Source organism: Phaenicophaeus curvirostris, chromosome Z (assembly GCF_032191515.1).
Source record: "Phaenicophaeus curvirostris isolate KB17595 chromosome Z, BPBGC_Pcur_1.0, whole genome shotgun sequence".
NCBI classification, from domain to species: domain Eukaryota; kingdom Metazoa; phylum Chordata; class Aves; order Cuculiformes; family Cuculidae; genus Phaenicophaeus; species Phaenicophaeus curvirostris.
Window position 1 is genome coordinate 62,949,895 of NC_091431.1, and position 24,822 is coordinate 62,974,716.

Sequence of the window (24,822 nt, forward strand, 5' to 3'; positions counted from 1 at the left end):
AAAATCTTCCCTAACTTAGAGGCACATAACAATCCCACTGTACAGCAGACTTCTAACTACAAGCCTCCTCTCTTCCTTTGAGAACAGTTAATCCAAGAGCAGTATCATCAAGAAATGGTATTTCAAGAACGATCAAAAGCAACTCCAGTTTTTTAAGCAATATGTCAGAGGTATAATAGAAGAAGAAATATTTTAAGAAACTTCTGGACAGTAAGATTCAAGAGGGTATTCTTCCTTTCTCTTATCAATAAAACTAAGAACAATTTGTTTATTGAAATTTCTTTGCATACCTTTGTACGCAAGTTTTCTGTGTTTTCCTTAGGCGAAAAATGCTTCACAGTACAACTGGAAAAAAAAAATCTAGGCAGTGGCTTCCTACTAACTCCCCTAAGGTAATTAGGAAAAAGAAATTTAACAACTAGGTGCTTTTCCTCTGGACTGACAAATTGAAATCAAGTAATTCTTCTTTTAAAAGCAAAAAGCTGTTCTTGACCAAGTAGTTGCTAGGACAGCAAACTCATTTTCTTACATTTTAGGGCAGCCAACTTAAAAAAAAAAAATCTTTCTGTAAATGTGGAATATTAGCTTTCTTTAGCAGTAGGAACAAAAAGATGTACTACTTACATTCAAAAGCTTCTTCACTTTCATTGTCTTCATCAGAACTGATTTCAGCGTATTTTGGTTTCTCATTAACTGTGCTACGTTTGCGCTTGTTCATTTTCACGCGTTCACAAAGTGGCATGGTGGATTCAATTTCTGCCAGGAGCTCAGGAGGCAACTCCTTTAACACTGACTGATCTATGCTACCTATTAATGGAGAGTAAGAAGAGCAAATGTGAACCTGAAGATAAAATAAAGGCCAAATACTACAGTGCTTTCACAGGAACCACCTGCAGTATACTGCAGTTAGATACACCTGGACGTATTTAACAGCCCTTTATAAAGTTGTATTTACGTTCACACTACAATTAGAAATCAGCACAATAAACTGCATACATACCTCCTTCAATAAAATACTTTGTCAGGCATTTAAATATAAACAAATCCAAACTGAGAAATTTCTTCATAAAAAGATATCCCTGCCCTCCACAAAATTTAGTCTTATTTCAGTTCATCCTCTGACTTTAACAAGTTTTTCTAACAGTGTAGGTAAATCAAGGATTCTTTGTGTCTCATTAGCAGTTACATTTATTGTCATTCATATTACTTAGTGTACACAAGGCTTCTCTTTTCCAGTAAGTTGGGACAATGTGTGGCAGAACCTCTGGGGTCTTATACAAGACAAATCCTCAATGACCCAAGCTCTGCTCAGATTTTTTTCTTACCTCCTATGAGTGGTTTTATAATGCAAGCCCATTTTTTTCTGCATTTTGGTACAAAGCAAAGATGAAAAATTTTTATTTAATATACACGAACAGTTAGCTGGACCACATCAGGTTTGTCTTCCACAGAGGTAAATAAGTAGACAACATCGTGCCATTCTCAACACATTTCGAAACTATGAGTAGAGCCACATGCAGTCAGAATGAAGGAGATCTGCAGTCAAAGTTTTTACAACTGACACAAGGGAAACCAATTAATTCAAACACACCGGGGCTTTGTTTATTTGATGCCTTGTCTTTATTTATCAAAGAATCTATTGCATGGATTTGAAGACTACTGGAATAAACTGTTAATCTTTTTCCAACAATAGAATAAACATCTTCATTACAAGCATCTCTCTCCTTCCCAAGGCATACAGTATATTTAGAGATGAAATCACTTGCCAATTGCTATACACACACACACTCTCTCCTTCAAAAAAACATCTTCTGGATTATAATTAATTTTTAATTGCATTCATTGTAACATTAACACAAGTTTCTAAAATTTATTTCCATTTTTCCACTAATATCCTATCTTCTAATCCAAAATGAGTATTTTTCTTTTTTTTCTTTCCCTCTATAAACACCTCTAACTGGAATTAGAGGAGACTTAACATAAGAAAGTAGTTTTCAGCAACAAAATTCTTACAATGTCTCATATATTACTGGTTTTATGTGTAACTACATCCACAAAAACAGCCTATAAGCAATAAAACTAATTATCAGAAAATAATTTTCCATAATTCTCAAGTATGTTCAGTAAGTCATCTCATTTAAGTGCATTTTAAAAAAAGATTTAACTTAAGGGGATTTTGAACTGAAGCAGGGAAATAGTTATAAAGTAAAACTGACAGCAAAAGTTGGCCCTGCTTCCCCTACGCTGTGGTCGCACTCAGTTATTTGCATTAAGTTCTTATCCTCATATAATCACCACCTGTCAAAGGTAGCTATATTCTCAATATTGCTTTCAAAATTGCTAGAAAAGATTTCACAGTGTCACTGACCAGGTTGCTGTGACAGGATTATTTTCTGCGTGCAAGGCACTTAACTGAAGATAGGCAGCAGTACGACAGCATGGACAGATTAATTCCTCTGTGTGCACCAACAACTGCGTGGACGACAGCCAGGTCTAATCTGGCTGCTGCACAGCCGTGCACCTGAGCAGTGGTGTCTCCACTTCATGTCTTATTGCATGCCCACTCACTGCCTGGAGAGACTTAGCTTACAGCCAGCCCCAAAATACAGGAAAACTCACATACACAAGTTTTCAGACAATTTCCACAGATGAAATTGCTATAAGACCTCAGTCCCTGGTTCTCTTAACATATACTGCCAATTCTATACACTATTGGCAATTTCACTGAAATCAGCAGGACTACATGTGTAGCATAAAGCCTATAATGAACCTGACCAAGCAAAGACATTGCGAAAGCCAGCTATAATGAAAGCAACAAAGCTGCATTAAATCCCCAAATAACAAACAAAAATCACAGGCTACTACTCTCCTACCTCCTAAGAGTATCTATCGTTGCTTTCCTTATTTATTTTGTTCCCAGGGTAGAACATTTCTAAAGATTTAAAAATAAATCAATTACCACAGTACTAATTAGACATCAGTGGAAAAATAAAAATGCAACTTCTTTAAATAATTCAAAATAAAACTTTCTTCTCAAAAGTTTCAAGTTTTCTATGTTCTCCAGTGCTAACATCAACTAATGATTGAATTGTGCCCTATCTGTATTATAGATATTGCAGATGGCAGTATAAGCTTAACAGTTTTTCTTTTGTTAGGGAATAAGTGAAGAACAATTAGAACTATTGTAAAGTTATCTGTAAGCTATCTTTAAAGTTTTTGTCTCTGTCACAATGTTCCCTGACACAAGTCTGCCTCATGCCCAGTTGCCTTAGCTGCTCAAGACTGCAAATAACTGAATCTAAAAATTTTTACTCTTGCAATGCAAACGAGTAAGCATGACTGCACACTTACCTACAATTCTGATACACGTGGAAAAGGACTCTCCATCCTTTTTTAAGAAATCAAGGGATATTACATACTGTGGTACTCCAGTCAAGAGCTTGTTAATATTTATTTTATTCTATTACTTATGTTACATTGAGTCAGGTCACCCCAATCTTCACTAGAAACATCCTACTAAACTCTTTCTTTCATACCTCTGTATTGTACAACAAAGGTACTGCTGATTTTTTTAGGGTAGTAAAGAAAAGCTGAAGAGAAACCACTGAATCCAGTCACGTGGCAAAAAACATTAGGTTATAAAATCCACGCTAATGCCTTTTCAGCTTATGGAATACTTTTCAAAAACAATTAAAAAAAGAACATACAACACAAACCCCTTCAGAAGGACCTACAAAACCATGTATGGTCACTTCTCAACTTCTTTGATAAGTTTGCTAAGACCTGATACCTACTTCTGTGTTTCCACTTTCAATAGTTATATTTGCACAGCTTTTTAAATACATAAGGGGAAAGTAACTTTACTAAAAAATTATTCCGCAAGTTAATAACAATGTTCCAGTAAATCAACTTCCTGAAGAACTGTTCTCAACAATGGAATAACTCAAGATTTTGCAATGTGTGTGGTCAGTGTACACAATATGCCTGAAATGGGCCAAAGGAAACAAGTGTTCCTCAGACATATGTTCCTCAGTATGTGTTCCACATACTCTCAAAGCTGCTCTAACTATTAAAACAAACCAAAAAGCCAGAAAAGTACCATAACAAAATCTTTGTCCCACAGTAAGAAAGAGCATCATGCTAACAAACTCCACTCCATAAATGAAACTGAAGGGAAAGTCATAGAGTAACTCTAATTCACATCAAAGAACTGCATACTTGAACACCTACTTCTTCAGTGCTTCTCGAAAGGTATGCAATGATGTCCATGACTTACACACTAGTTGCTTGCTGGAGAACAAAAAATTTGTTTTTGTTTGACAGACATTATCAAAGTTTCTTAGAGAAGCTATTCAAGGATCTTCAGCTGTCACTGAGTATACACTGACCATCAAGATACTTGTTTTCTCAGTTCCTGACAAAACATAAAGATTAGCCAGAGAAGCTTAGCTAAAAAAATCAGTCTGAAAAGCTTCTTCCACAGAATATTGTAATCTGGGAAGCTTTTGAAGGGTAAGTCAAGTACATCTCCCTGATCCAGGAAGATGAATACCTTCAAGAGAGGCTGAACCTCAAAAAAAAAAAAAAAGTAACATCATTATGGACTTTTACTGGATCAATTCATGTGGACAGCACAATTATTTTTTGCCACAACAATCAGTATCCCTATTAGTTTCACCTGGCTTGATATAACAACTTTGGACAAGCTACGGAAAAGGCAATAGTGTTTGCTGATGCTTAGGTTAGTCTTCCTGGATCAGAGAAGTCATTCTTGACATTAAATAAAATGAACACTTATGAACTCTTATTATCTCCTCATTAATGATTTATCTTTCCTTTGTAAACTATGGAAACCAGAGGTACGGTTTATATTTTATATATTTATATTATATTTATATTATATTTATATTATAGTTTATATTTATATTATAGTTTATATTTATATTATAGTTTATATTTATATTATAGCTTCTTATGAGCTAACAAGCCACCAGTATTTGAATATATTTAGAAAACTAAACTCTGAATAGGTAGTTTTATAACTACAAGAGGCAGTGTTGAAACAATGCATACCAGTTTGCTTTTAAAATACCTGTGACATCAAAATTGCCTGTTTGCACATACATCTCCTGAGGCAAATGAACAAGTGCTCAACGAAAAACTACCCCTGAAATTAATTTCAAAACTGAGGTTAGCATTAATTAAGTCTCCCATGAACACTGTCTTTCCAATTTATGCACCCAAATAGTTTTAATAAGCAAAACTGCAGTTAATGCAATTCTTATGTGTAATCTAAATATCATTTATTTTAAAATGCAACTTTTCCAACTACCAAGACATTAAAAAACCACACAACGGTCTAAAAGGGAACAGTATCGCTTGCTTGGTGTGGAAGTTTAGGTATGATGAGGTACATCTGGTCATAAGACAGAAGTTCCACTTCTAACTCAATTCTGTATCATCAATTGAAAAACATACCATCAAATAAACACTGCTGAAAACAATCTGAGAAGTAATGCATTTATTCCAGTGGCTTTCCTCCTTCCTCTCCCATTCTCTGCCTCAAAATTTATGGAACGATACATAGCTACATCCTATAAACAGGATATAACTCTCTCTTGAGACCCTGCATCCATGAAGACATAACTCCTGAGCTCAGCTCACACACACACACGCATCCCAGAAAAAGGGTGGGAGATTGAGATGCCCTTATCATCACCCAAGGGACTGCACCCACAGGATGTTCTGCTGCAAGATATTTGGCAGGAGGGAGAGAAGTAGCATTAGAAAGAAGTAAGTTCTATATCATTCTATAGCACCTGCTTTAACACATCTTTCAAAATAATTTTTCCTCATGTGCCCCAATACTGACACAAAAAGAAAGCTCCCAGCCTACAAAAGGAAAGGTTCAGATGCCCTCATTATACTCCAGTCCTTAGCTCTGGCCTTGAAAATGGAACCCAGACAGGCTGGTGGAGTCATAGAAGAATCTGGGCCCATCAACAGATTAAGTCCATGTTTCAGTAGAGGTCATCATTGTCCAAACCTAAGCAGTACAGGTTCAAAAAGGAATTTATAATAGTGCAAAACAGTCTTAGAATCAAAAAACATTTTCTGATGTATGGAAAAGATTCCCAAAGAGCATGTTGAAAGATCCATAAAGCAGCGAACATACCCAACACACACTCTCCAAAGACGTCAGGAGAACTCACATTTACATTGGAATCAGTGGTTTCCTCAAGCTATCTGACTACTAGTGGAACAACAGCCAAAAGTTAATTTAATCTTCACTGCTATTCAGTGTTTCTTTGTCTTTATAAAAAAAAATATATATATATATATCAATAAAAGGAGGCTAGAGCAGTCTGGTTTTTTAGGATACTTCACAAAAACCAAAGCAGTGCTCAGTAAAACGGAGCGAGACTGGTAACTGAAACAAACACAGTGCTGCAACAGACCCCACGTTTTTATGAATCAGAGTGAGGGCTTTTGGATTTCACTTTTACTTTTAAACACATGCACTGAAATTTAAGGCAAATCAATTTATTGTATTAAAAATTAAGGTGTTTTATACTGTTGGAAAACACAGCATGTAATTTCCTGCTACTATGAAAGTTTGGAATCCAAAATTTTTGATTGATGCATCTTCTAAGCCACGTATTCTGTTTACTTTAAAAACTGAGCCACGGGGCCTGACTTAAGAAGGAAAAATTTAATTAAATAAAATCAAATTACACTGCATAATTTTTCTTCTTAGAAAACAAAAACTCCTATGTAAGCAATGTAATACAACCAAGATCTTTGCAGAGAATACGCAAAACCTGATCTGTGAGTATGGGCTCATAAAGAAGATCTGCTTTTTCCTCACTCTACCACAGAAACATTCTCAGCCTTACCATTGAAAATATCACATGAAGCTACTCTTGTTTTGCTTCTTCAAAGTAACTTAATTACATAAGCAACAACACAAGTTTGCTTATGTTTTAGCTTTTAATATGAATATTACATGAAAGCTCCTCAGAAGATAATGAAATTAAACAGTATGTCTATTTAAGGAGACTCTATTCAATGCAAACAACAGTTTGGTTATTTGAAGAAGAAAATAGGTCATACCCTTTCCTTTTCCATTTATTGGTAATGTTCCCATGGAACAAAACTAAATTTCAAAGTTCAAGTAAACAGTTTACATTTTCTAACACAAAAAGAGTCACCTAAATCATCTGAAAATGTTGGACAACAGAAAAGCTGATTTATCAGAAGCAAATGTGAGGCTTTGCCCTATCAATATTATTCCAGATTTACTCTTTATTTAGAGGAAAATTCAAATCAAAAGTTTTCAGCACATATTCTTGTACATAAGTCAAGAAATAACATTCTTATTTAGATACTTACACATGTGAACAGGTCTGCATTGCATATGGTAATTGACATCAGACAAATTGCTGGCCCCCATTTTTACATATTGCAATGCATTGTTGTAAAAATTATTTATGCAAAATAGCCCTAGCTATTCCCAGAAGTAAGAGGAACCTGATCAAGCTTCCATGTCCATGAACTAAAGGCAGTTTCAGACCTTTAACAAATTGCGCTGACAAATTAGGTAATAGATTTCTATCGCATACATGTGTCAAAGTAGTTTTTCAAAAATGAACTAATTAAACAGTGCACTCCTAAATCTGCAGATAAAGCACTGTATTTTGGATGAATTGTCGTACCATAAAGCCAGTGGGTTTGGTCATGTTTATCGCTGCCGCTAAGAATTAGATGCACAAGATGCAAAGTTCACTCTTACTACCCAGAGAAAACTTAAGAACATCTGAGAATCTGAATATTTACTTTAGTGGCAAAGACTAAAGCAGGAAATAACAAAAGCAGCCTCCAGGCAAAGACTTGTGCTGAAAATATCTCCTATTTACTAGTAACAGTTCAACACAAGGAAAGACTCCAGCATGCAGTGGCTGAATTCCTGCTGACTACCACTATCAGATTATCCAACATTTACTTCTGATAAAATAGCAACAAAATTAAAAGCCCCGGGGAGTATGTCCATTGTCAACAGAAGTCCCAACATGCTTTCTGGGATAGCAAGGACATACCATACTTAAAAATTCCATGCAAGTAGGATTCCAGCACATAGCATGCTAGAGAAATTAGATGTTCCCAGACTATTGGATTTCATAGATTACATATAGTTTGGTTTTGCCTTTTGATTATACAATGTCTGAAATATTTTTCAAACTGCGAATCTGTTCAATCCAGAAAGCTGAAGAGTATATCGGATCCTCAGCAAATCCAACATACCTTTAAACACTTCTAAATGCCATGAGGGAGAGTCAGCCCTTCTACTAGTCCAGTTGAAAAGATTTAGTCACTAATATGTCAGAAAAGCAGAAAACCAGGAAGACTGGCGTTCTTATGAAAATGATGCTTTTTTCCTAAAACTGCTTTAGACTTTAAGAGAACTTTTAAAGACTTCAGCTGAGAAAAATTACTATAAACTTCTTCCTGTAAACAATGAAAAAAATATAAAAAGGTTTTTGTTTTTTTTTTTTTTCCCCCTTAAATGCAGCATAATTTTCTGTAGAGCCTCAGAGAAACTTAGGGCACGCTTGATCCACCTGGTGGTGCAAGACACACAGTGGGTTATTACTCTGGCCTTCCCACATGCAAATGCAGTTGCTACCAGGAACTCTAAGACACTGATTTCACATTTTCGGATCTGAGGAACTATAGACTTTCACAGTGGTGATCTTCAACAAGATCATAATCTGCAGCAAGCAAGTTGAGTTGCAGCCTTTTCTTTTCCAAAGAAAATATGTTTTTACTCCAGTTATCTCCTAGCTTAGCTGCTTGTCTCACTGATTTCAGGGGGTAAAACAGTGTATCTTTTTCAACATCAAGAGATTGCTACTTGGAAACAAATTTGAGTGAACTCCAAAATTTGCTGGACATGTTAATATCCACAACCTATTTTTCTCAAAGGTTTGCCAATTACATCCTTACAGAAGATTTATACAGGAAGGCTTGAAACAAGTGTTTGAAACTGATCCTCCTTTTTTGTCCACAGATTTCAGCTGTGCCAGAAAGTATTTGTGAGTAGGCCTGCTTTGCTGACTAGACATCTTTGAGAGGTATCATAAGTTGGCTCACTGAGTCAGCACAACAGGGATACAGCTTTTCATCCTGGAATACTCCCTGCCTTGTCACTACTACCTAGAAGATAAGCACCTAACTCATAGCACTGCTTCACAAGTGAGACTATTTGGAACAGTGGCAGAACTCAAAGATGGACCATCATATCACATACATGCCAATAGTTACTATAGGCTCTGAAAAAGTCACCTGGAATTAAAGAAAACAAACCAAAAAAAACCCCAAACCCAAGACATCACACAAGCATAGAAAAATCTAGAAGCATTGTTTTAACACTGCAACTTGAAGATGACTAAGCAGCAATTTTTTTAGTTGATCCTGTAAGAATATGCATGAAAAGCACCTTTGAAAGCATGGAAGATCTTCAATCAAATTTAAAATCATAGCAGCAGAGAATGTAGTATAGTTAGATAGACTTCTAGTGAGCAACAAAACCCAGTCTTTAAAGTTCTGTGTTGTACAGATAATGAAATCCTATAACAAACCACACAATGAAGAAGTAGCACTCAAATCAGTTCGGGTTTTTCCTTTTTCTTTAAACAAGGAACTATTTTTAGGTGATACTAAGAACCATAAGGTGCTTCCGTACAAGCCTTAAAAAACACACACTCATTTGCTTATTTTGTAAGGGCAATCCTTCAAGCATATTCTAAACCAACTCAGACATCTCCTTATACAGACAATTACAGTATCTCTCATTAATAATATCAGTGGCATATTTTAACAAAGGAAAATTTGTCTTGTTCAGAATGCAGGAACCGTGAAACAAATAACAGCTCCCATCCCAACAGAGCTGATCAGTATAGCTCTAAGAAGCAGCAGAGAAGGTATTCGCCGAGACTCTGAAAAGAAAGGATAGCAAACATGACCTCCACATTGTAGGCACAAACTCAAAGGGAAAACACTTTGACGGATCTCCCAACAACATACATTTGCATTAAAACCAGGATAAAAGGCATTCACAGATGTCAAAAAGAAAAGAGAAAAGTGCTACAATTCATTCTGACCCAGACCTAACAGGCCACCAAATTTCACCATAAGACCCCTCAAGAAAAATACCATGAAAAAAATGTCAAGCAATATTCCTCTGAGCTAGAGTGAATCTTTCAGAAAAAATGCTCAAAGATCAAAAGAAATAGAATAATAGTGCCAAAAGCGACCGTTGGGATGATTCAATATTAACAGCCATGTACTACGGCTATCCCTCCTGTTCACACACCAACTTAATTTCAAACCTTTCTATAAAATTGGATTAAAATGTTACTTTGTCTTCTGCGGTACAATGTAAGATTTATCCACATGCACAATAAAGGGATGATTCTCAAACATAAAATTTTACTGAAACACTGTAAAATGTTGCAAAGACTAAGTTTGCAGAGCATTAATTTCAGTTTAAAACAAATCAGACTTCACTGAGTTTTATAATGAATGGCCATTAGTCCCTTAAGACAGAATGAGTACCAAAATGGTGTTTTCAACTAGTTAAACTAATCCTATTTTTAACTGATTTCAGATAAATCATAGATATGACGTGACAAAGCCAGAAGATATTTTCTTGGGGAGGGATGGATGAGAAAGCAAAAACAAAGGGTAAGAAATATAAGGAAGCAAAATAAGAAAAGATAAAGCAAAACATTCGAAGCTACATGGAATAAGAGGGATGTGAGAAGTAGAATAATGATGCTAAAAGGCAACTCTAGATAAGATTTGCTACAATCTGTTAAGAAATATAGGATGAACTAAAAGAGAATGTTTATGAAAACTACATTTCCTAGTGTATTCAGCTGTTTGTAACTAAAAATGGCACAGAGTGAAACAGTGAACCCTTTTTTTCCTCTCAGTTGGAGTGATGACATAGTGGCAATGACACGATTATTTTCAGTAGCAGTCAGTTGTCGACACATAGACTTTAGCATATGAAGAGACACCTTTATAAATGATCAATCTTTTCAAACACTGGATTTCATGTCACTATTTAACACAATATAACCTAGGGAGTAAGTTAGAAGAAAGTTGGGAAAAAGAAAATACAGCAAAAATACATACGAAAAATCTGAAGTTCAAAGACACTTCTTCCAAAATCTAACTGGCTGAATACTCAAAGCTTGATTTGTAAGAGAAACAGAGGTACAACCTTATTATTTTCAATAAACCTATTCCTAGTACCATTTTAGGAACCTTATTCTCGATTCAGTAGCAAAAAGATTGATAACAGATTCAAATGTTTTCTTTTCTTGGGAAACATGTCCAAGTTGAGAGTAAGAAATACGTAACTTCAGAAAACAAAAATTATCCAAAAACGTCACAAAAAAGTTATAGATCTGACTTTAAAATTAAAGATTTTTGACACAGCCTCTAGAACCATGACAACAAGACAAGAGTCATTAAAACCTTCACAGGTTACTGAAACATTCTATATAAATAACCACATAGAATTTAGACTCAAAGTAGTACATTAGAAACATTTTAGACCGCATACATGCACTGCATATGGCTCTGAGAGCTCTAAAATTACTGATTTTCTGCACACAGGATTGTGAATTAAAAATCCATCCTTCTGAGATGAGAATTGAGTTCCACCAGAAAGTTCTCAATAGCACCTTATCAAGAACATAAAGGTTTTACCTGAAACCCTTAGGCTAAACTGACAACAAAGATGTTAAAATTTTATATCTAACTATAGGTATCTATTACTAGAAACAGAGATATTGCCTGTTCTGAATCTCAGAAAGGGACAAAGGAAATATTCATATGTCCAGAATAAAGAGAAAATATTCAACAAGGAGGCTAATATTTTACAAATAAGTAATACAAATTCTGAGTTAAGTCTTTAAGAATTAATACAAACAGGTTAGTAGATCAAGAACAGACGTAGCACAATAAATTCATCAAACGGATATCACCTCTCTACCCATGCCCATAAACACAGTTATACATTCACAAAGATGATTTCCTTATCATTTCTTATCAGGTCAACCATGTGAGAAAAAATTTTCATCTCAAATTCATTATGTACCAGGAACTGATTCATAAATCATCCTCCATACAGCAGAAATGCTCTACCCTGCCACTTGATTTGTCTATTTTGAGACAGTGCAACTCTATAAACAGAACTATGTAAGAAATTAAGATGTTTTAACTGCTAAACATTAAACTTGAAAGGCACCCTGCCCAGTTAGTAACATTGATTTCACAATGTGAAATTATCCACTTCACTCTGAAACCAAAGAAGCCAAAAATTAGAGCACCAAGAAAAGTTGGAGAAAAGTCTTAGAAAGTGTCAAGTGTTAAATCTGTGTTAAAAACTGTTATATCTGCAGAAGAGACAATCAACCAAATATGAAACCTAGAAACTATTCTGAATTATTTCCTGTTCATATTAATAATTTCAAAATGCCAGCCAATTTTCACCAGTTCCTTTCCTCTTTCTGCATACAATGGATTCTAGACACAATGACAACTGAATTCTCCTAAAGACAGAATATTTTTTACAAGCTTATTGTCCCACAGCCTCATGTGTGGAGGCTCTCCAGTGAAGTTGTATTTATAGTTTAAAAGAGGTAGATGGGACTTTGTAACTGTTCTCACTGCATTCCACCAAAACTTGTCGTGGAAAAACACATTTTGGTCCCAATTAAAAATACTAAAGAATCTCAGGGCTTGTATATATAGGTATTTCCCACCACACCAGCAACAATGATTTAGTTACAGCAGTACCAGTCCCTTATACAGACAATTACACCAGTTTAAATCATATATAACAACAGTTACATTTCCCTTGATAAATTACTAGGTTAAACTAATGCAGCTGAAGTTCAGCTTAAGACCATTTAGATGTTCCCACATCAGGTACTGCACTGGAGTAAATAAATCATTTCAGGTACATCATAGCAGGATTTCCAGTAATGACAAACCTGTAGATGAGCTTCATTTTGTTCCCCAAAATCACCATAAGCAAGCATATAAACTAACCATCAAATGTTTGTGTTTCATTTCTTACCACAGAAGTAGAAAATCTAAAAGAATAGGGGACTAAAAGATGTAATGCAATTAATATTAAAAAAGCCTTACCTTTATTAGATTTGGATGACTTGTTCTTGTTAGGTTTAAAACAAGATCCCCTTGACTTATCTTCTCTATCCTTAATAAATTTCTGAACATCATCCAAAGAAAGCTTTTGAAGGACAACTACAGGCTTAGCTCCTTTATTTAGATCTTCAACTAGTCCAATCTTCTCTACTTTGTCCTTCTGTTCACCTCTAAATTCAGTTTTCCTTGACTCCTGAGTAACATTGCCATCTTTATCACGCTTGATTTTTGGAATGACAAAATGTTTCAATGCACCAGATCTTGCCCCCAACAAATAACTGGGAAACTCTGCTTTATTGTCAGCATGTGCTTTATTACTGTCTACTTTACTCTTATTACCATCTGTCCTTCGTTCATCCTTGCTGTTGGGTGATTTAAAACCAGGTTTATCAGGTCTTGATTTACTAGTATCCCCTTTACTTTCCTGTTTAATACGAGGGCTGTCAGGTCTTGATTTCTGATCCCCAGAAGAAAACCTTTCCCTTGATTCACCAGACTCATGCCTATGTTTCCTTTCAAATTTCTCAGGTTTTGAACCATCAGATTTAATACCATGCTTAGAATCATGTTCATTTTTGTTTGAGGACCTCAAATATTCAGGCCTTCTAATCTTGGATGGATCTCCTCTGTACCTCTCTGACTCCCCCCTGTCCTCAGATCTTTGTTTAAGGCTATCATGGTCACGCCTTGGTGTATCAGAAACCGAACGCCCATCAGGCCTCTGTTTTGTTGGATCTGATCTGCTTTCAGGTTTTACCCTTGAAAGATCAGGTTTCACATCTAGTTTATGCCTAGATATTTCAATTTTCTTATCTGACAATGGTTTACTGGCATCTCTCCTATTATCATGTCTGTGTTTTGGTGTTTCGGGCCTGCCTTCACTCTTCTGTTTCGGCGTTTCGGGCCTGCCTTCGCTCTTCTGTTTCGGCGTTTCGGGCCTGCCTTCGCTCTTCTGTTTCGGCGTTTCGGGCCGCTGCCTTACTTCCTGTTTGCCATTATTTTGTTTTCCCTCATTTTGTTTCATCTCCATTTGCCTGCTCTCATTTTGTTTAGATTCTGCCTGTCTGTTCTCATTCTGTTTCACTTCCATTTGTCTGCTTTCATGCTTGCTTTCATGTCTAGCTTCTAACTGTTTATTCTCATTGTATTTACTTTCCAACCGTCTGCTCTCATTTTGCTGAAATTCCATTTGTCTATTTTCATTTTGCTGGATGTCCATCTTTTGACCTTCAAAGTCTGACTTTTTCCTAAAAATCTCAGGATGGTTTTCAGGTCTAAATTTAAGAACTCCAACAGCGTCTTCTTGGGGAACACACACAAACCCATCATTATACTGCTTAATTTCTTCAGGTTTTTTGATGGTGTCCAAATCCTGAGTTACTGTTGCCTGAGAGTCTGCTCTTCCTGCTTGCTGCAGATCAATGCTAACCATCAAAGCTGGCCGTGCCCCATTTCCTGTAGAACTTGTCTCCTGAGAAGCTGCTCTGTTTCCTCCAGTAGCACCTCCAGCCTCCTGTGGTTTGTTTTCTTGTTTTCGCTTCTTCAGAGGCTTATCTGCAAGTCAAAAGAGAAAAAAAATCACACAAATTATATATATACAGACTGGTAAATGTCCAAGCAAGAATGCTGATTCCCCTCCACTCCCATCAAATAATTCTCAGAATGTTGAGTGCAAACACCACAAAATCCATTGAATCTAAAAGCAAGAATACAACTTCTCTAGCTAATACTCCTTAATGTATTGAGACTGTCATTCATTGTCAGTCTACTGCAGGTACCAACTAATCATTAAAAAATACCACCCTTGAAACATGAAATCAGAATCCCTCTGTAATTCCTAAGAGAAACACCTAATAAAGCAGCTACAATACATGGAGTAAAAAAAAAAAACAAAAACCCAAAAAAACCCCAAAGTAATCAAATATGCTTGAAGCAAAAGTCTGCCAATATGAAGTCAGGGTGCACCTCCACAGTTACTTTTTGAGGAATACTACTATAGAACACTCTCTCCCCTGCAGATTCAGCCTGCTTCCTTATTAATGAACTAAGCAAGGATCTGCAATGATTAAGACAGAGGTTCTCACTCATTGTTTCAGTGCATCAGTTGGACTTCACACAAATTTTAGCCAGGAGACACATGAATAACAAACAAAAATTATTAAGAGAACTCCAACATCTCATACTTCTCTTTGAAGCGAAACAGTATACCAAGAGTTGGAGTCTACACCATGACACATACATATTTGATGTGAGAGCACTATGCACTTAAAAGTTTGAGTATTTTCCCTTTGCAATCATAATGAATTTCATTAATGAAATAAGTTCAGTGATAATTCTATGCAGTGTCAAGAGCTTGACTCTGCAATAAGCCCTTCAATTTACTCTAAAAAAGCATGCAGAGTAGAATACAGAAAAACTGAGCAAGCAAACCACACACCCTGTAATTTTGCTGAAATCATAGAAATGAGAAGCACATGCAAGTATCCAAAAGAGTATGTTCTATTCATTTAAACTAAAACCTACTTATATTACCAACATGGTACTCTAAACTAAAATTAACTTCTGCCATGAAAAGCAAAAGCCCTATCTGCACAAAGGCTCATATTCTCATTTTTCAGCTATCATTGTGTAATTTGCCAAAAAACAATGACTTTCTGTTATCAGGAAATATGACTTTAAGTCTAAGGAATGAGTAAACATAGGTTGGAAAATTCTGCTGTAGCTCTAAGGTCAAAATATCTACACTACAAATGCAATGTAAGAAAAGTATCTTATTTTGTGTCTAGTTTTGTGGTGCCTTATCATCAGATGCAAAAAGGCAGCTTTCTTTTGGGAAGAAGGAACAGTAAGGAAGATGCAATCAAGGAATATGGAAATAAACTCCAAGAAAAAAAATCCACCACCCTCTCAAACTGTAAATCAGAATCGTAACATACAATTATTAATTTCCTCTATATTTGTAGGAGATTTTTATTTACAAGTATTAAAACTTTGAAGGGTCATCTTCAAAATAAACATTACAACACCATAACAAGCAGTAATGTGGTCAATTCTAGTGATGTGAGACATCATTTCCATTCTAAAATCTACTGGTACATCTCTAACTTCCTAAAACTCAAAATCACATACAACATTTAATGACTGGAAGACAGTAAAGACAGATAAAATAAACTCCATGCAGAAACTGGTTAACTGCAAACAAAAAGCCCTGCAGGAACACCTACCAACCTTATGACAGACAAGTGAAGAAAAACGAATTTGCGAAATCAAATATGCAGCTTTTTAGCATGGAGATTTTTACATTTTCTGTACTACGACTGCTGGATTCATTTGAGAACTTACATAGATAAATTTCCCTACACCACTGATTAAAACAAATATATATTTTAAAAAAACTGTAACCCAGTGACAAATCATCATCTTCTCCCTATGATTAAGGGAGCCTGGACCTCACTGAGCTTCAAGGCAGGCTTTAAGAATAGTCATGGAGTACAAGCTTCCAGATTAACAGGCTTCAAAACTGATTTAAAAAAAAAAAACAAACCACAAAAACATGTTAATACACATACATCCACACAGATCACTACCTTCTCAATTAAACCCCTTTACAGTTTGAAACACAAATTGAGAAAGGTCTGTTCTTAGAAAAAAAGTCAGCCAGCTTTTTCATTTTAACCCTAAGATGTCAGCCACACTTAAATATTTCAGTAGACCTCTGATGGTGGATCCAGCAGCAGCCTATCTGCCCCTGTTATCACGTGTAGCAGAAGAGAATACACATTGGTATTTCCCATGAGTGCACCTCATTGTCCAGCGCATCATCTTAAGGTGCTAGCGGAGATGGTTTGCATTAACCAGTCAGTTAAGAGCTTGTCAGTTAATGTTTCCCTCTGCTACCTCTACTACAGCTGCAAAGCAGATGGCCAGGAGCTGTGATGCCTTAAGCAACTGTGGCTGGATCAATCAAAACTCACCTTTCAGAGCCTTCATGCTGAAGGCTCCAAGATTAAACAACCCAAACAATTCAAGTAGAGCCAATTTTCTTGCTTGAATTTCTGTAACTGGCCAGGCTTAAAATGATGCTGCTCTTCATCATGCAAAATATCAAATTGTAAGTTGAGAAGACAGAAGTAGATGATCACATCACATCACAACTTGGCATGCGTTTTCGCTCTAAATACAGAGTTCTTCTGATGAACCTTCTTTCATTTCTCTTATCAACTAAATACTTTTGTTCTAGTAAGTCACTATAATAACAGCCTGTTGCCTGTTGACATCTTGTCTGAGAAGAAAGGGACACCTTCAAGTTTTCTTTTCCTAAGTGGCAAGGTAATTCCAGACAGTTACAGATTACTCACAGCTTTCTTCATATTTACCGTGCTTGATGGTGATCCTCTGAGCTAGACTTGATCATTGCTGTTTTTCCTCTATGAGATTTCTGAATCTGGAAAGCTGTTCCAAGTATATGAAAATAGCAGCTTGAACTGGGGCATAAAAGGTAGGATGAGTACCTAGTACTGCAATCTTCATCGAACATAATGAAAAAACTCCACTGAACGAGCACAAGAACGTTTTAATTCACTGTGAAATCTAAAAGCTGCAGAAATCCAAATGCCGAACTGGGCTTCAAGAGCTTGCACTCACTTTGAACTATATGGGAAGAATTAACAGAGAGATGAGGAGAGTGCAATTATCTTCTAAAAACAGACGTCTTCAGACAGATGCAAGTTTGCATATATCTACTTTGTTAAGGCACAAGTCCTTAACAGAACCTCTTAGGGTTTTGACAAATAGCTAAACTTAGGAACTTTTACAATATCCAAACATACTTCATATCCTTCAAGGCATCAGTATCCAAGCTTCATCCACTTCATTCTATGCATAATAGAATTCCTTTTTATTATCAGGATGTAGGACTCTGCCAAAATATCAGAGTAATGAATTTTCTTTCAAATCCTGTAGACAGAGATTCAAAGCTTGCCGCAGTTCTGAACATGTAAGCTTAGAAATTCTTGAGACTAATATGTCATCAGGTGCTTCTTGCTTCACTCTCTGTAGTAAGCCACAGAAGAGCGTTCTGACTGTATGGGAGATCAAGTATCCAAGGTACCTGTTTTCAGATTCTTTCCTTTTTAGAAACATTACTCGCTTCTTCCTGCTTCCAAGAACACAGACTGATCCAAAAATGTATCTACTTTTTGTTCGATTCCTTGAACAAATTTACGACAGTTAAGACCACAGTCTGATCCCAGTTACTCTCTTATGCATATATCTCTTTGGCTTGGCAAACCCACATGGATGTTCTCTTTACACTGCAACAGGCTCAAAGGGCAGTATTTTGGTACTCTAAGCAAGATCAGAAGCTACCTTATTCCAAAAAACAGTAGAGATGCTATGTCACATTAAACAGGTCACCATGGGGCAAGAAACAAAACATTATAGGAACCACAAGTTTGAAATGGAAAAAAAGATTAGCTGGATTTCCAAGTGATTATCTCTCACCTGTCCTCTTATGAACACTACCCCTAGAGACAGGCTGTGGCCCTCATCGTTGGATAGAACTGTGTATCAACAGGACGAGACCTTTCAGATTCAGAAATTAATGAATCAAAGTGGATCCTTTGAATTATTTAAATCAGCAAGTAATATATTTAAAGAAAATATACCAGTCCTAAGCAGTTGTTATGGTCAAACCTTCCACCTTTTAACAGCCACAGCCAAGCTGACTTAGAAGCTTATCTTATTTAAGCTAACATTGAAGATTAGGAATTTTCAACAGTTAACACATGCCATACATTTAAATAACAAATCCATGTCTACTGACAACTTTTTTCTTTTCTAACTTATTTTTCACAGCTCTTCAAAGTTCTCCAGGTGCCCTGTCTCCCAAGCAACAGTGTTCTGTAGACCACAAATATCTAAACCAATCAATCTAATGTGGGTACAAGAAGGTTTAAAATTCCTTTAATGGTACTGATGGATGACCTATCAGTGGAGTGAAGGCAAATACACATTCTTATCTTTCTAGTACTTCATGAAGATTCAGCGTTCCTGACCATCAGCATTTGACCTCACCTGACCTTCCCCCAAAGTCATAGTCTAGTAAAGAAATAATTAAACAACCAGAGGTAACTCTTCCCATCAGTGGAAGAGATTCTCACAGTACTAGCTCCTCCCCTTGAAGGAGAGACTCAGCAAACATAGGTTAAAATATTTCTTCTCACTGCTTGCTCCCTTACAGAAGAAACTAAAAAAGTATAGTCATGAACCCTATATATGAAGATTTATAGAACAGAACAGAATCGCAAACTCTAAAGCATAGACCAGAAGGCTTCCAGCTGCTGCAGTTCAGAGGAAGGTTTTTCAGGGAATCTGAACAGGAAGAGCAGTTAATTTTTAGCAATCAGTTAGAAGACCTCATCAAACTTCTCGTCACTGTGCCCCGGAGAAAAGAAATAGTCCACCAGGAGTGATGTCAAAACTGAGTCAGGACAAAACACAAAGACTACTAGAGTCTCTGACGCACCTCAGGGCGTACAGACATCAAAATCTTCATTTTGGTGAAGCTTTGCTTGTTTTCTTTAATATAACAATAATGTAATCAGCATAAATGGAAAATGAAATATGATCTTACAAATCCCTATACTTAAAAATGTCTGGTAACTCATGATTCTCTATCAATTATAGTAACATAACAGAAATATTACACTAGAAAATAACAAGAACAGAGCTACAGAAAAGTATAATTAATCATCTATACTTGTTTAGAGATTGGAAATGGTAATGACCTCCTTGAATTTAATATTGCTTTTACGTCAATACGATTTTAGTTCACTTACAACATAAAATTTTCTTGCACAAATGCTGTGTTTTATCCATATGGTTGCTCTGTGAAGAATTACAGTATTGTAGAGTCAATTGTTAAAATATCTGAGCAAAATCTTAAGTGCAATTATACAACATGGCACCAAATTTCACAAGAAAAATGCAACACACCAACAGTAGGCTTAATGATCCAAGTAGTTTTTCATTCACTTGTATGAACAGCAAACTTCAGAAATAAGCAATGACTTTGGAATATCCCTTCTAGATGTAGATTTTACACTGACACCATACTCCGCATTCAAAAATATCTTCAAACAACTAGATCCGGCAACATTTATACTGCATGATAATGAAAAGAAGTCTGTTTTTTTTCTTATGCTGGTGTCAGAGTGAACTTAGTGAATATGAACTATAGAAATGCTGGCCTTAAGCTCTTAACAAGGTTTATTAATTATACCTGCCATTTCTTTATCAAAATTTAAGTTCATTATAGAGAACTGAACATCCTACAACAAAATTAAGTAATTATTAGTAAGTAATATTATAAATCCTCCTATCCATCTAACAGGTACAATCAAGGGCATATGCTACATGCAGATTATATTTGACTTTATAATCTAAAGTGTAAGCTACTGATTTAAAAAATAGACTTCTTACCAATCTAGCTAGGTTTTGTTTATTTTCTACACTTGCTCAGAAGACCAAGTTTCTGTGCTACCTTAAGTAAAGCACAGTCAGTCTGGAAATAAATGGGGAAATTTGTTTTCATGTTACACAAGAGCACCAAAATAACGTAAATGCTATTTTAAAAGTATGCCTCTACTTAAACCAAAACAAAACTACAAACAAATAACAAAACCAAACCAAAACCAGTATTTAGTTCTTTATAAAAAATATATAAGAAAGTAACTTTTCCTAGACAGACGGAAACATTTCAGCATTTCTTTGATATTTCTCTATATAGAAGAGGAATTTCTTCCCTGAACTTTTCTTAAAAAGTGTCTGAACACAGAGACACTAAAAAATATATCATCCATAGGAACTGGAGGTTGCAAAGCTGTGTTTTCCTGGCAAAGCTATACGAGGTGCTAGTTTCATCCATTATGTCACACTATAAAATGCAGACCAAATGAAAGCTTATATACACAAAATACACGATACCTAATTCTCACACTGTCCTACTACATAAACACAGATGTTTATATTTCACACTGTCTCATTTAATATTCTGGTACTAGTGACTTATCTTCTGCCAGATTACAAATGTCTACACTTGTAACCCCATTTTTAATGAAATAAACCTCCCGTAACATATTTTTGAATGCTAATATAGTGGTTATAATTACACATTCTGTCATTTCATCAATTGGCTACATAAAAGAGAATGAAAACAAACTATTCATTCTTAATAGTGGTCTTCTATCAGTTTCCTGGTTTTGGAACTTCTGGGGGGAGATGGGTAATTGGGAAAAAGGAAGAGGAGCTGCACAAGAACTTAAAAGGTAAGAGAAAAATGTTACTTACCTATAACTGAAGTTTTGAGAGTTTTGCTCCGGCAGATTCACACTCTTGGGATGTGTGTCTCTGCTGCTATGGGCTTGAAACGAACTTAAAAAAGCAGGGCCCACAGCAGGCATCCAAATGCCCCCTAACTGATCCAATTATTGAAAATACAGTTATTATAGCTTCACTTCTTCCTAATTCAAAGAATCCACTGTAAGATTTAAAGATTCCACAGTAAGAAGTGGGTAAAATGGATCCTCAAAGGTAAAATATATAGGGAAAAAAACAGAGATACAAGCAGGTTTGGCTTATTTTAAATAGGTTTCTAACACTTCAAAGTTTTTTTTAAAAAATATTAGCCTCCCAATGAAATAGTGATTAATGATTTCATTAGTCTTCTCACAAACTCCAGAGAACAGTGCCTTTTACAAGTAGAAGTACAACTCCTTCATCTGATAAAACAGATGCATTATTTTGAAGTGTCTTTGAAGGAGGCTAAAACCTAACAGTGAATACAATACTAAGTGCAAATTAAAACTTAGCAAATAAAATAAAAAATAACAGAAATTTTAAAAAGAGTCTCTGAAAAAAAGTAGATTATTTTCTGTTTTTCCGAGTAATTTTCAATGCTACTATCCCTTTTCCCCTTATTAGAATACTCAGAGCTCCTCTTAACATTATAATCTTAAATACCTTTGATTTACAGTTTTTGAGGTATAAAACATGAACCCAGAAATTAATTCAGTAGCAGGTCTAAATTGTGAAGAGCAAGAACTTTAAGTAATGTTCTAGGAAAGTTTCAGAGTGAAGGTGTCTAACTAGCTACCAACTACTTGATGATACACAGAAATAACCCACTCCTATCTGAACAGTGGCAAAACACAAATTAACTCGAAGAACAGAGGTTAACAAAATGAAATTTGTCCCTAAACATAGACCCCAAGAATCAGAGGAAAAGAAGATTCATGAGAAGAAGAGAAATACCTGACACAATTTTCTAAAACTCAACAGGATTCCTGTATTTTCCTGGAGTAGTCAACTTCAGAATGTGAAGAAAGCACAACTCCAGTTAAGTGAACAGAACAGGCTGAAGAAGTATTCAACAGCACCAACTACAGGAAATGTGACTACTGCTTAGAAAAGAAAGTGTGGGTAAAGCTTTATTACCTTTCTGAAGATATTACATCCTCAAAATATCACAATGCACCTAAGCAGAGGATTGTTGCATTTTTGTCTACAGTTGTGTAAAAAGACAATCTGTCTCCGAATCACTTTGTTTTCAACTCAGACAATCTGAGTCTTGATAAATAATAGCTAGACCTATCTGTAATACTAGACATCCTTTCAAAAGAGAAGATATGGTCTAGTATTGACTGGCAACTTGTATCTGCTGAGGGCATAGAGGCCACTGCAAGGGGGGCAATGGGAAATGAAGATCTTAAATCTGTCACGTTCTGTGAACTTATTTCTTTGTTCTGAGGCTATTAAACCTAAGAGATCTATTAGAATGTAACTTTTGGTGCCAGGTACCTTCATCTGCAAAATATCCTATTCCTTTCATTAACAGATACAGACAAATTATTTGCAAGATTAATCAATACAGACAGATATCTTCTACGGAAAAAGTAGAAAGAGGAGATGGGCTCTTGTCCTTCCAAACAGAGGATAAGGATGAAAATAACTTTTTCAAAATTCACACCTCTCTGTCATGATGGAAAGACCATATAATCCACTTAATCCAAGATGTAAATAGACCAAAAGGATAGAATTATAGAGACAGAACTCTGAAAAGCACTTTGATACAAGGCAAAAGGTCTATAATATAAAAACACTCCTCATGCAAATCTGAAATGCATTAGGTCAAATCTGCCAGATTTTGCACTAGCGACTTTTGCACTAAGAATTCCTTTTTCAGAAAGCAAAAGTATGACAATCAGGTTCTAGAAAGATAAGCTGCTTTTCAAAGAAGGCAGTTCTCCAAAACTCAGGGTTAGTTCAGTCTCTGAATCATAGACTGCCTCCCACCTTGAGACAGACTCTGATCGGTGGAAGCTAAATATTTGAACAGTTTTGTTAAAATTAACATCTATTACAGAAAGTACTATTATTACTAAAGCGCTCCAATCCCCATTTCCCACCTTTACAAACATTATAAAAGGACTTCAGCAACAGAAAAAAACCCCACAAAACAACCCAAAACCCCTTAGCATTGTCTTAGGCAAGTGTAGCAGCTGTACAACTTTAGCAAGAACCCCTGTGCTCCTTATATATCTGCCTCTCTCCTAGAATAAACAGTTCTACTGCACTACTGATTCCAACCCTCAGAAAGAATGTGTCACATCCAACCAAAGCCTTACTGTTAAAAAGAAAGTATCTGAAAACTTCGATAAAACACAGTACTATTGAGGTTTCACGTCTAAAAAAATGGACAGATGAGACCATAAATCTTCCACCAACATTTGTGAGTACAATTCTATTCAAAATAATTTATGGAAGAAAAATACCAACGTGCACCTACACAGACAGCGTGGCTTTAATACGTATTCCCATGTTTCAATTACAAAAATAGTGAAGATGCTTCCATGTAGATTAGCATGTGCTACATCTCAAGTAATATCACTAGAGAGACACTTACTGTTGTAAAGCTTCAGCTCACACTATGCATTCCCGCTCTAATTAGGCCGAGTACTTGATACAGTCACACTACTCTCTTGAAATGATTTGATCTGAAGTTACAGTGTATGTACTAAAACACATGAATAGTGTGCTTCTGCATAAGTAAAGTAAGTGGCTTTGTGAAAAGGAATCCCATATTTAGGAGTTATTGGATATTTCTAACAGATTTATTCACATAGGAACAGTAGATGAAGCTTCTTCCTTCAGTCACACCAAACCAAACAGCCATAACTAGGACAATCCCGCAGTGTATCAACTTGCAGACGTAGTATAAACTTAAACGCAATGGTAAACACATTACCCAAAAGTAAGAACCATATTTGTCCAATGTAAGAGCTTTTCAGAAAATGTGTACCAAGACTACAAAACCCCCTTCTACTCAATGCTATTCATTCATGGCTGAAACCTCAGCAGTCAAGGTGATAAGAGCTGCTGTCTAGCTTAGGGCAACTCACCACCAGTGAATAAGTGGTGATCATTTGTCCCAGTCATAAGGCAGCAACTCTTGTACCCAATTCACAGGAATTGCAGGAACTCACGAAAGACTGCAACCCGCCAGAAGATGCAAGTAGAAGG

General features: G+C 35.9%; 1 protein-coding gene across 6 annotated transcripts in view; it reads right to left on the reverse strand.

The window, feature by feature from the left end:
- The window catches only part of NIPBL (NIPBL cohesin loading factor), a 162,898-nt gene that overhangs the window by 46,063 nt on the left and 92,013 nt on the right, over positions 1–24,822 (reverse strand). For 4 of the 6 annotated variants that reach the window (XM_069880066.1, XM_069880069.1, XM_069880067.1 and 1 more), the window contains 2 exons: positions 13,225–14,796; positions 625–807 (listed from right to left, as the gene is read on the reverse strand). In XM_069880066.1, coding sequence (XP_069736167.1) covers positions 625–807; positions 13,225–14,796 — 1,755 coding nt within the window. The remainder of the gene's footprint in view (positions 1–624; positions 808–13,224; positions 14,797–24,822) is intronic. The other 2 variants (XM_069880070.1, XM_069880071.1) reach the window with 1 other exon arrangement.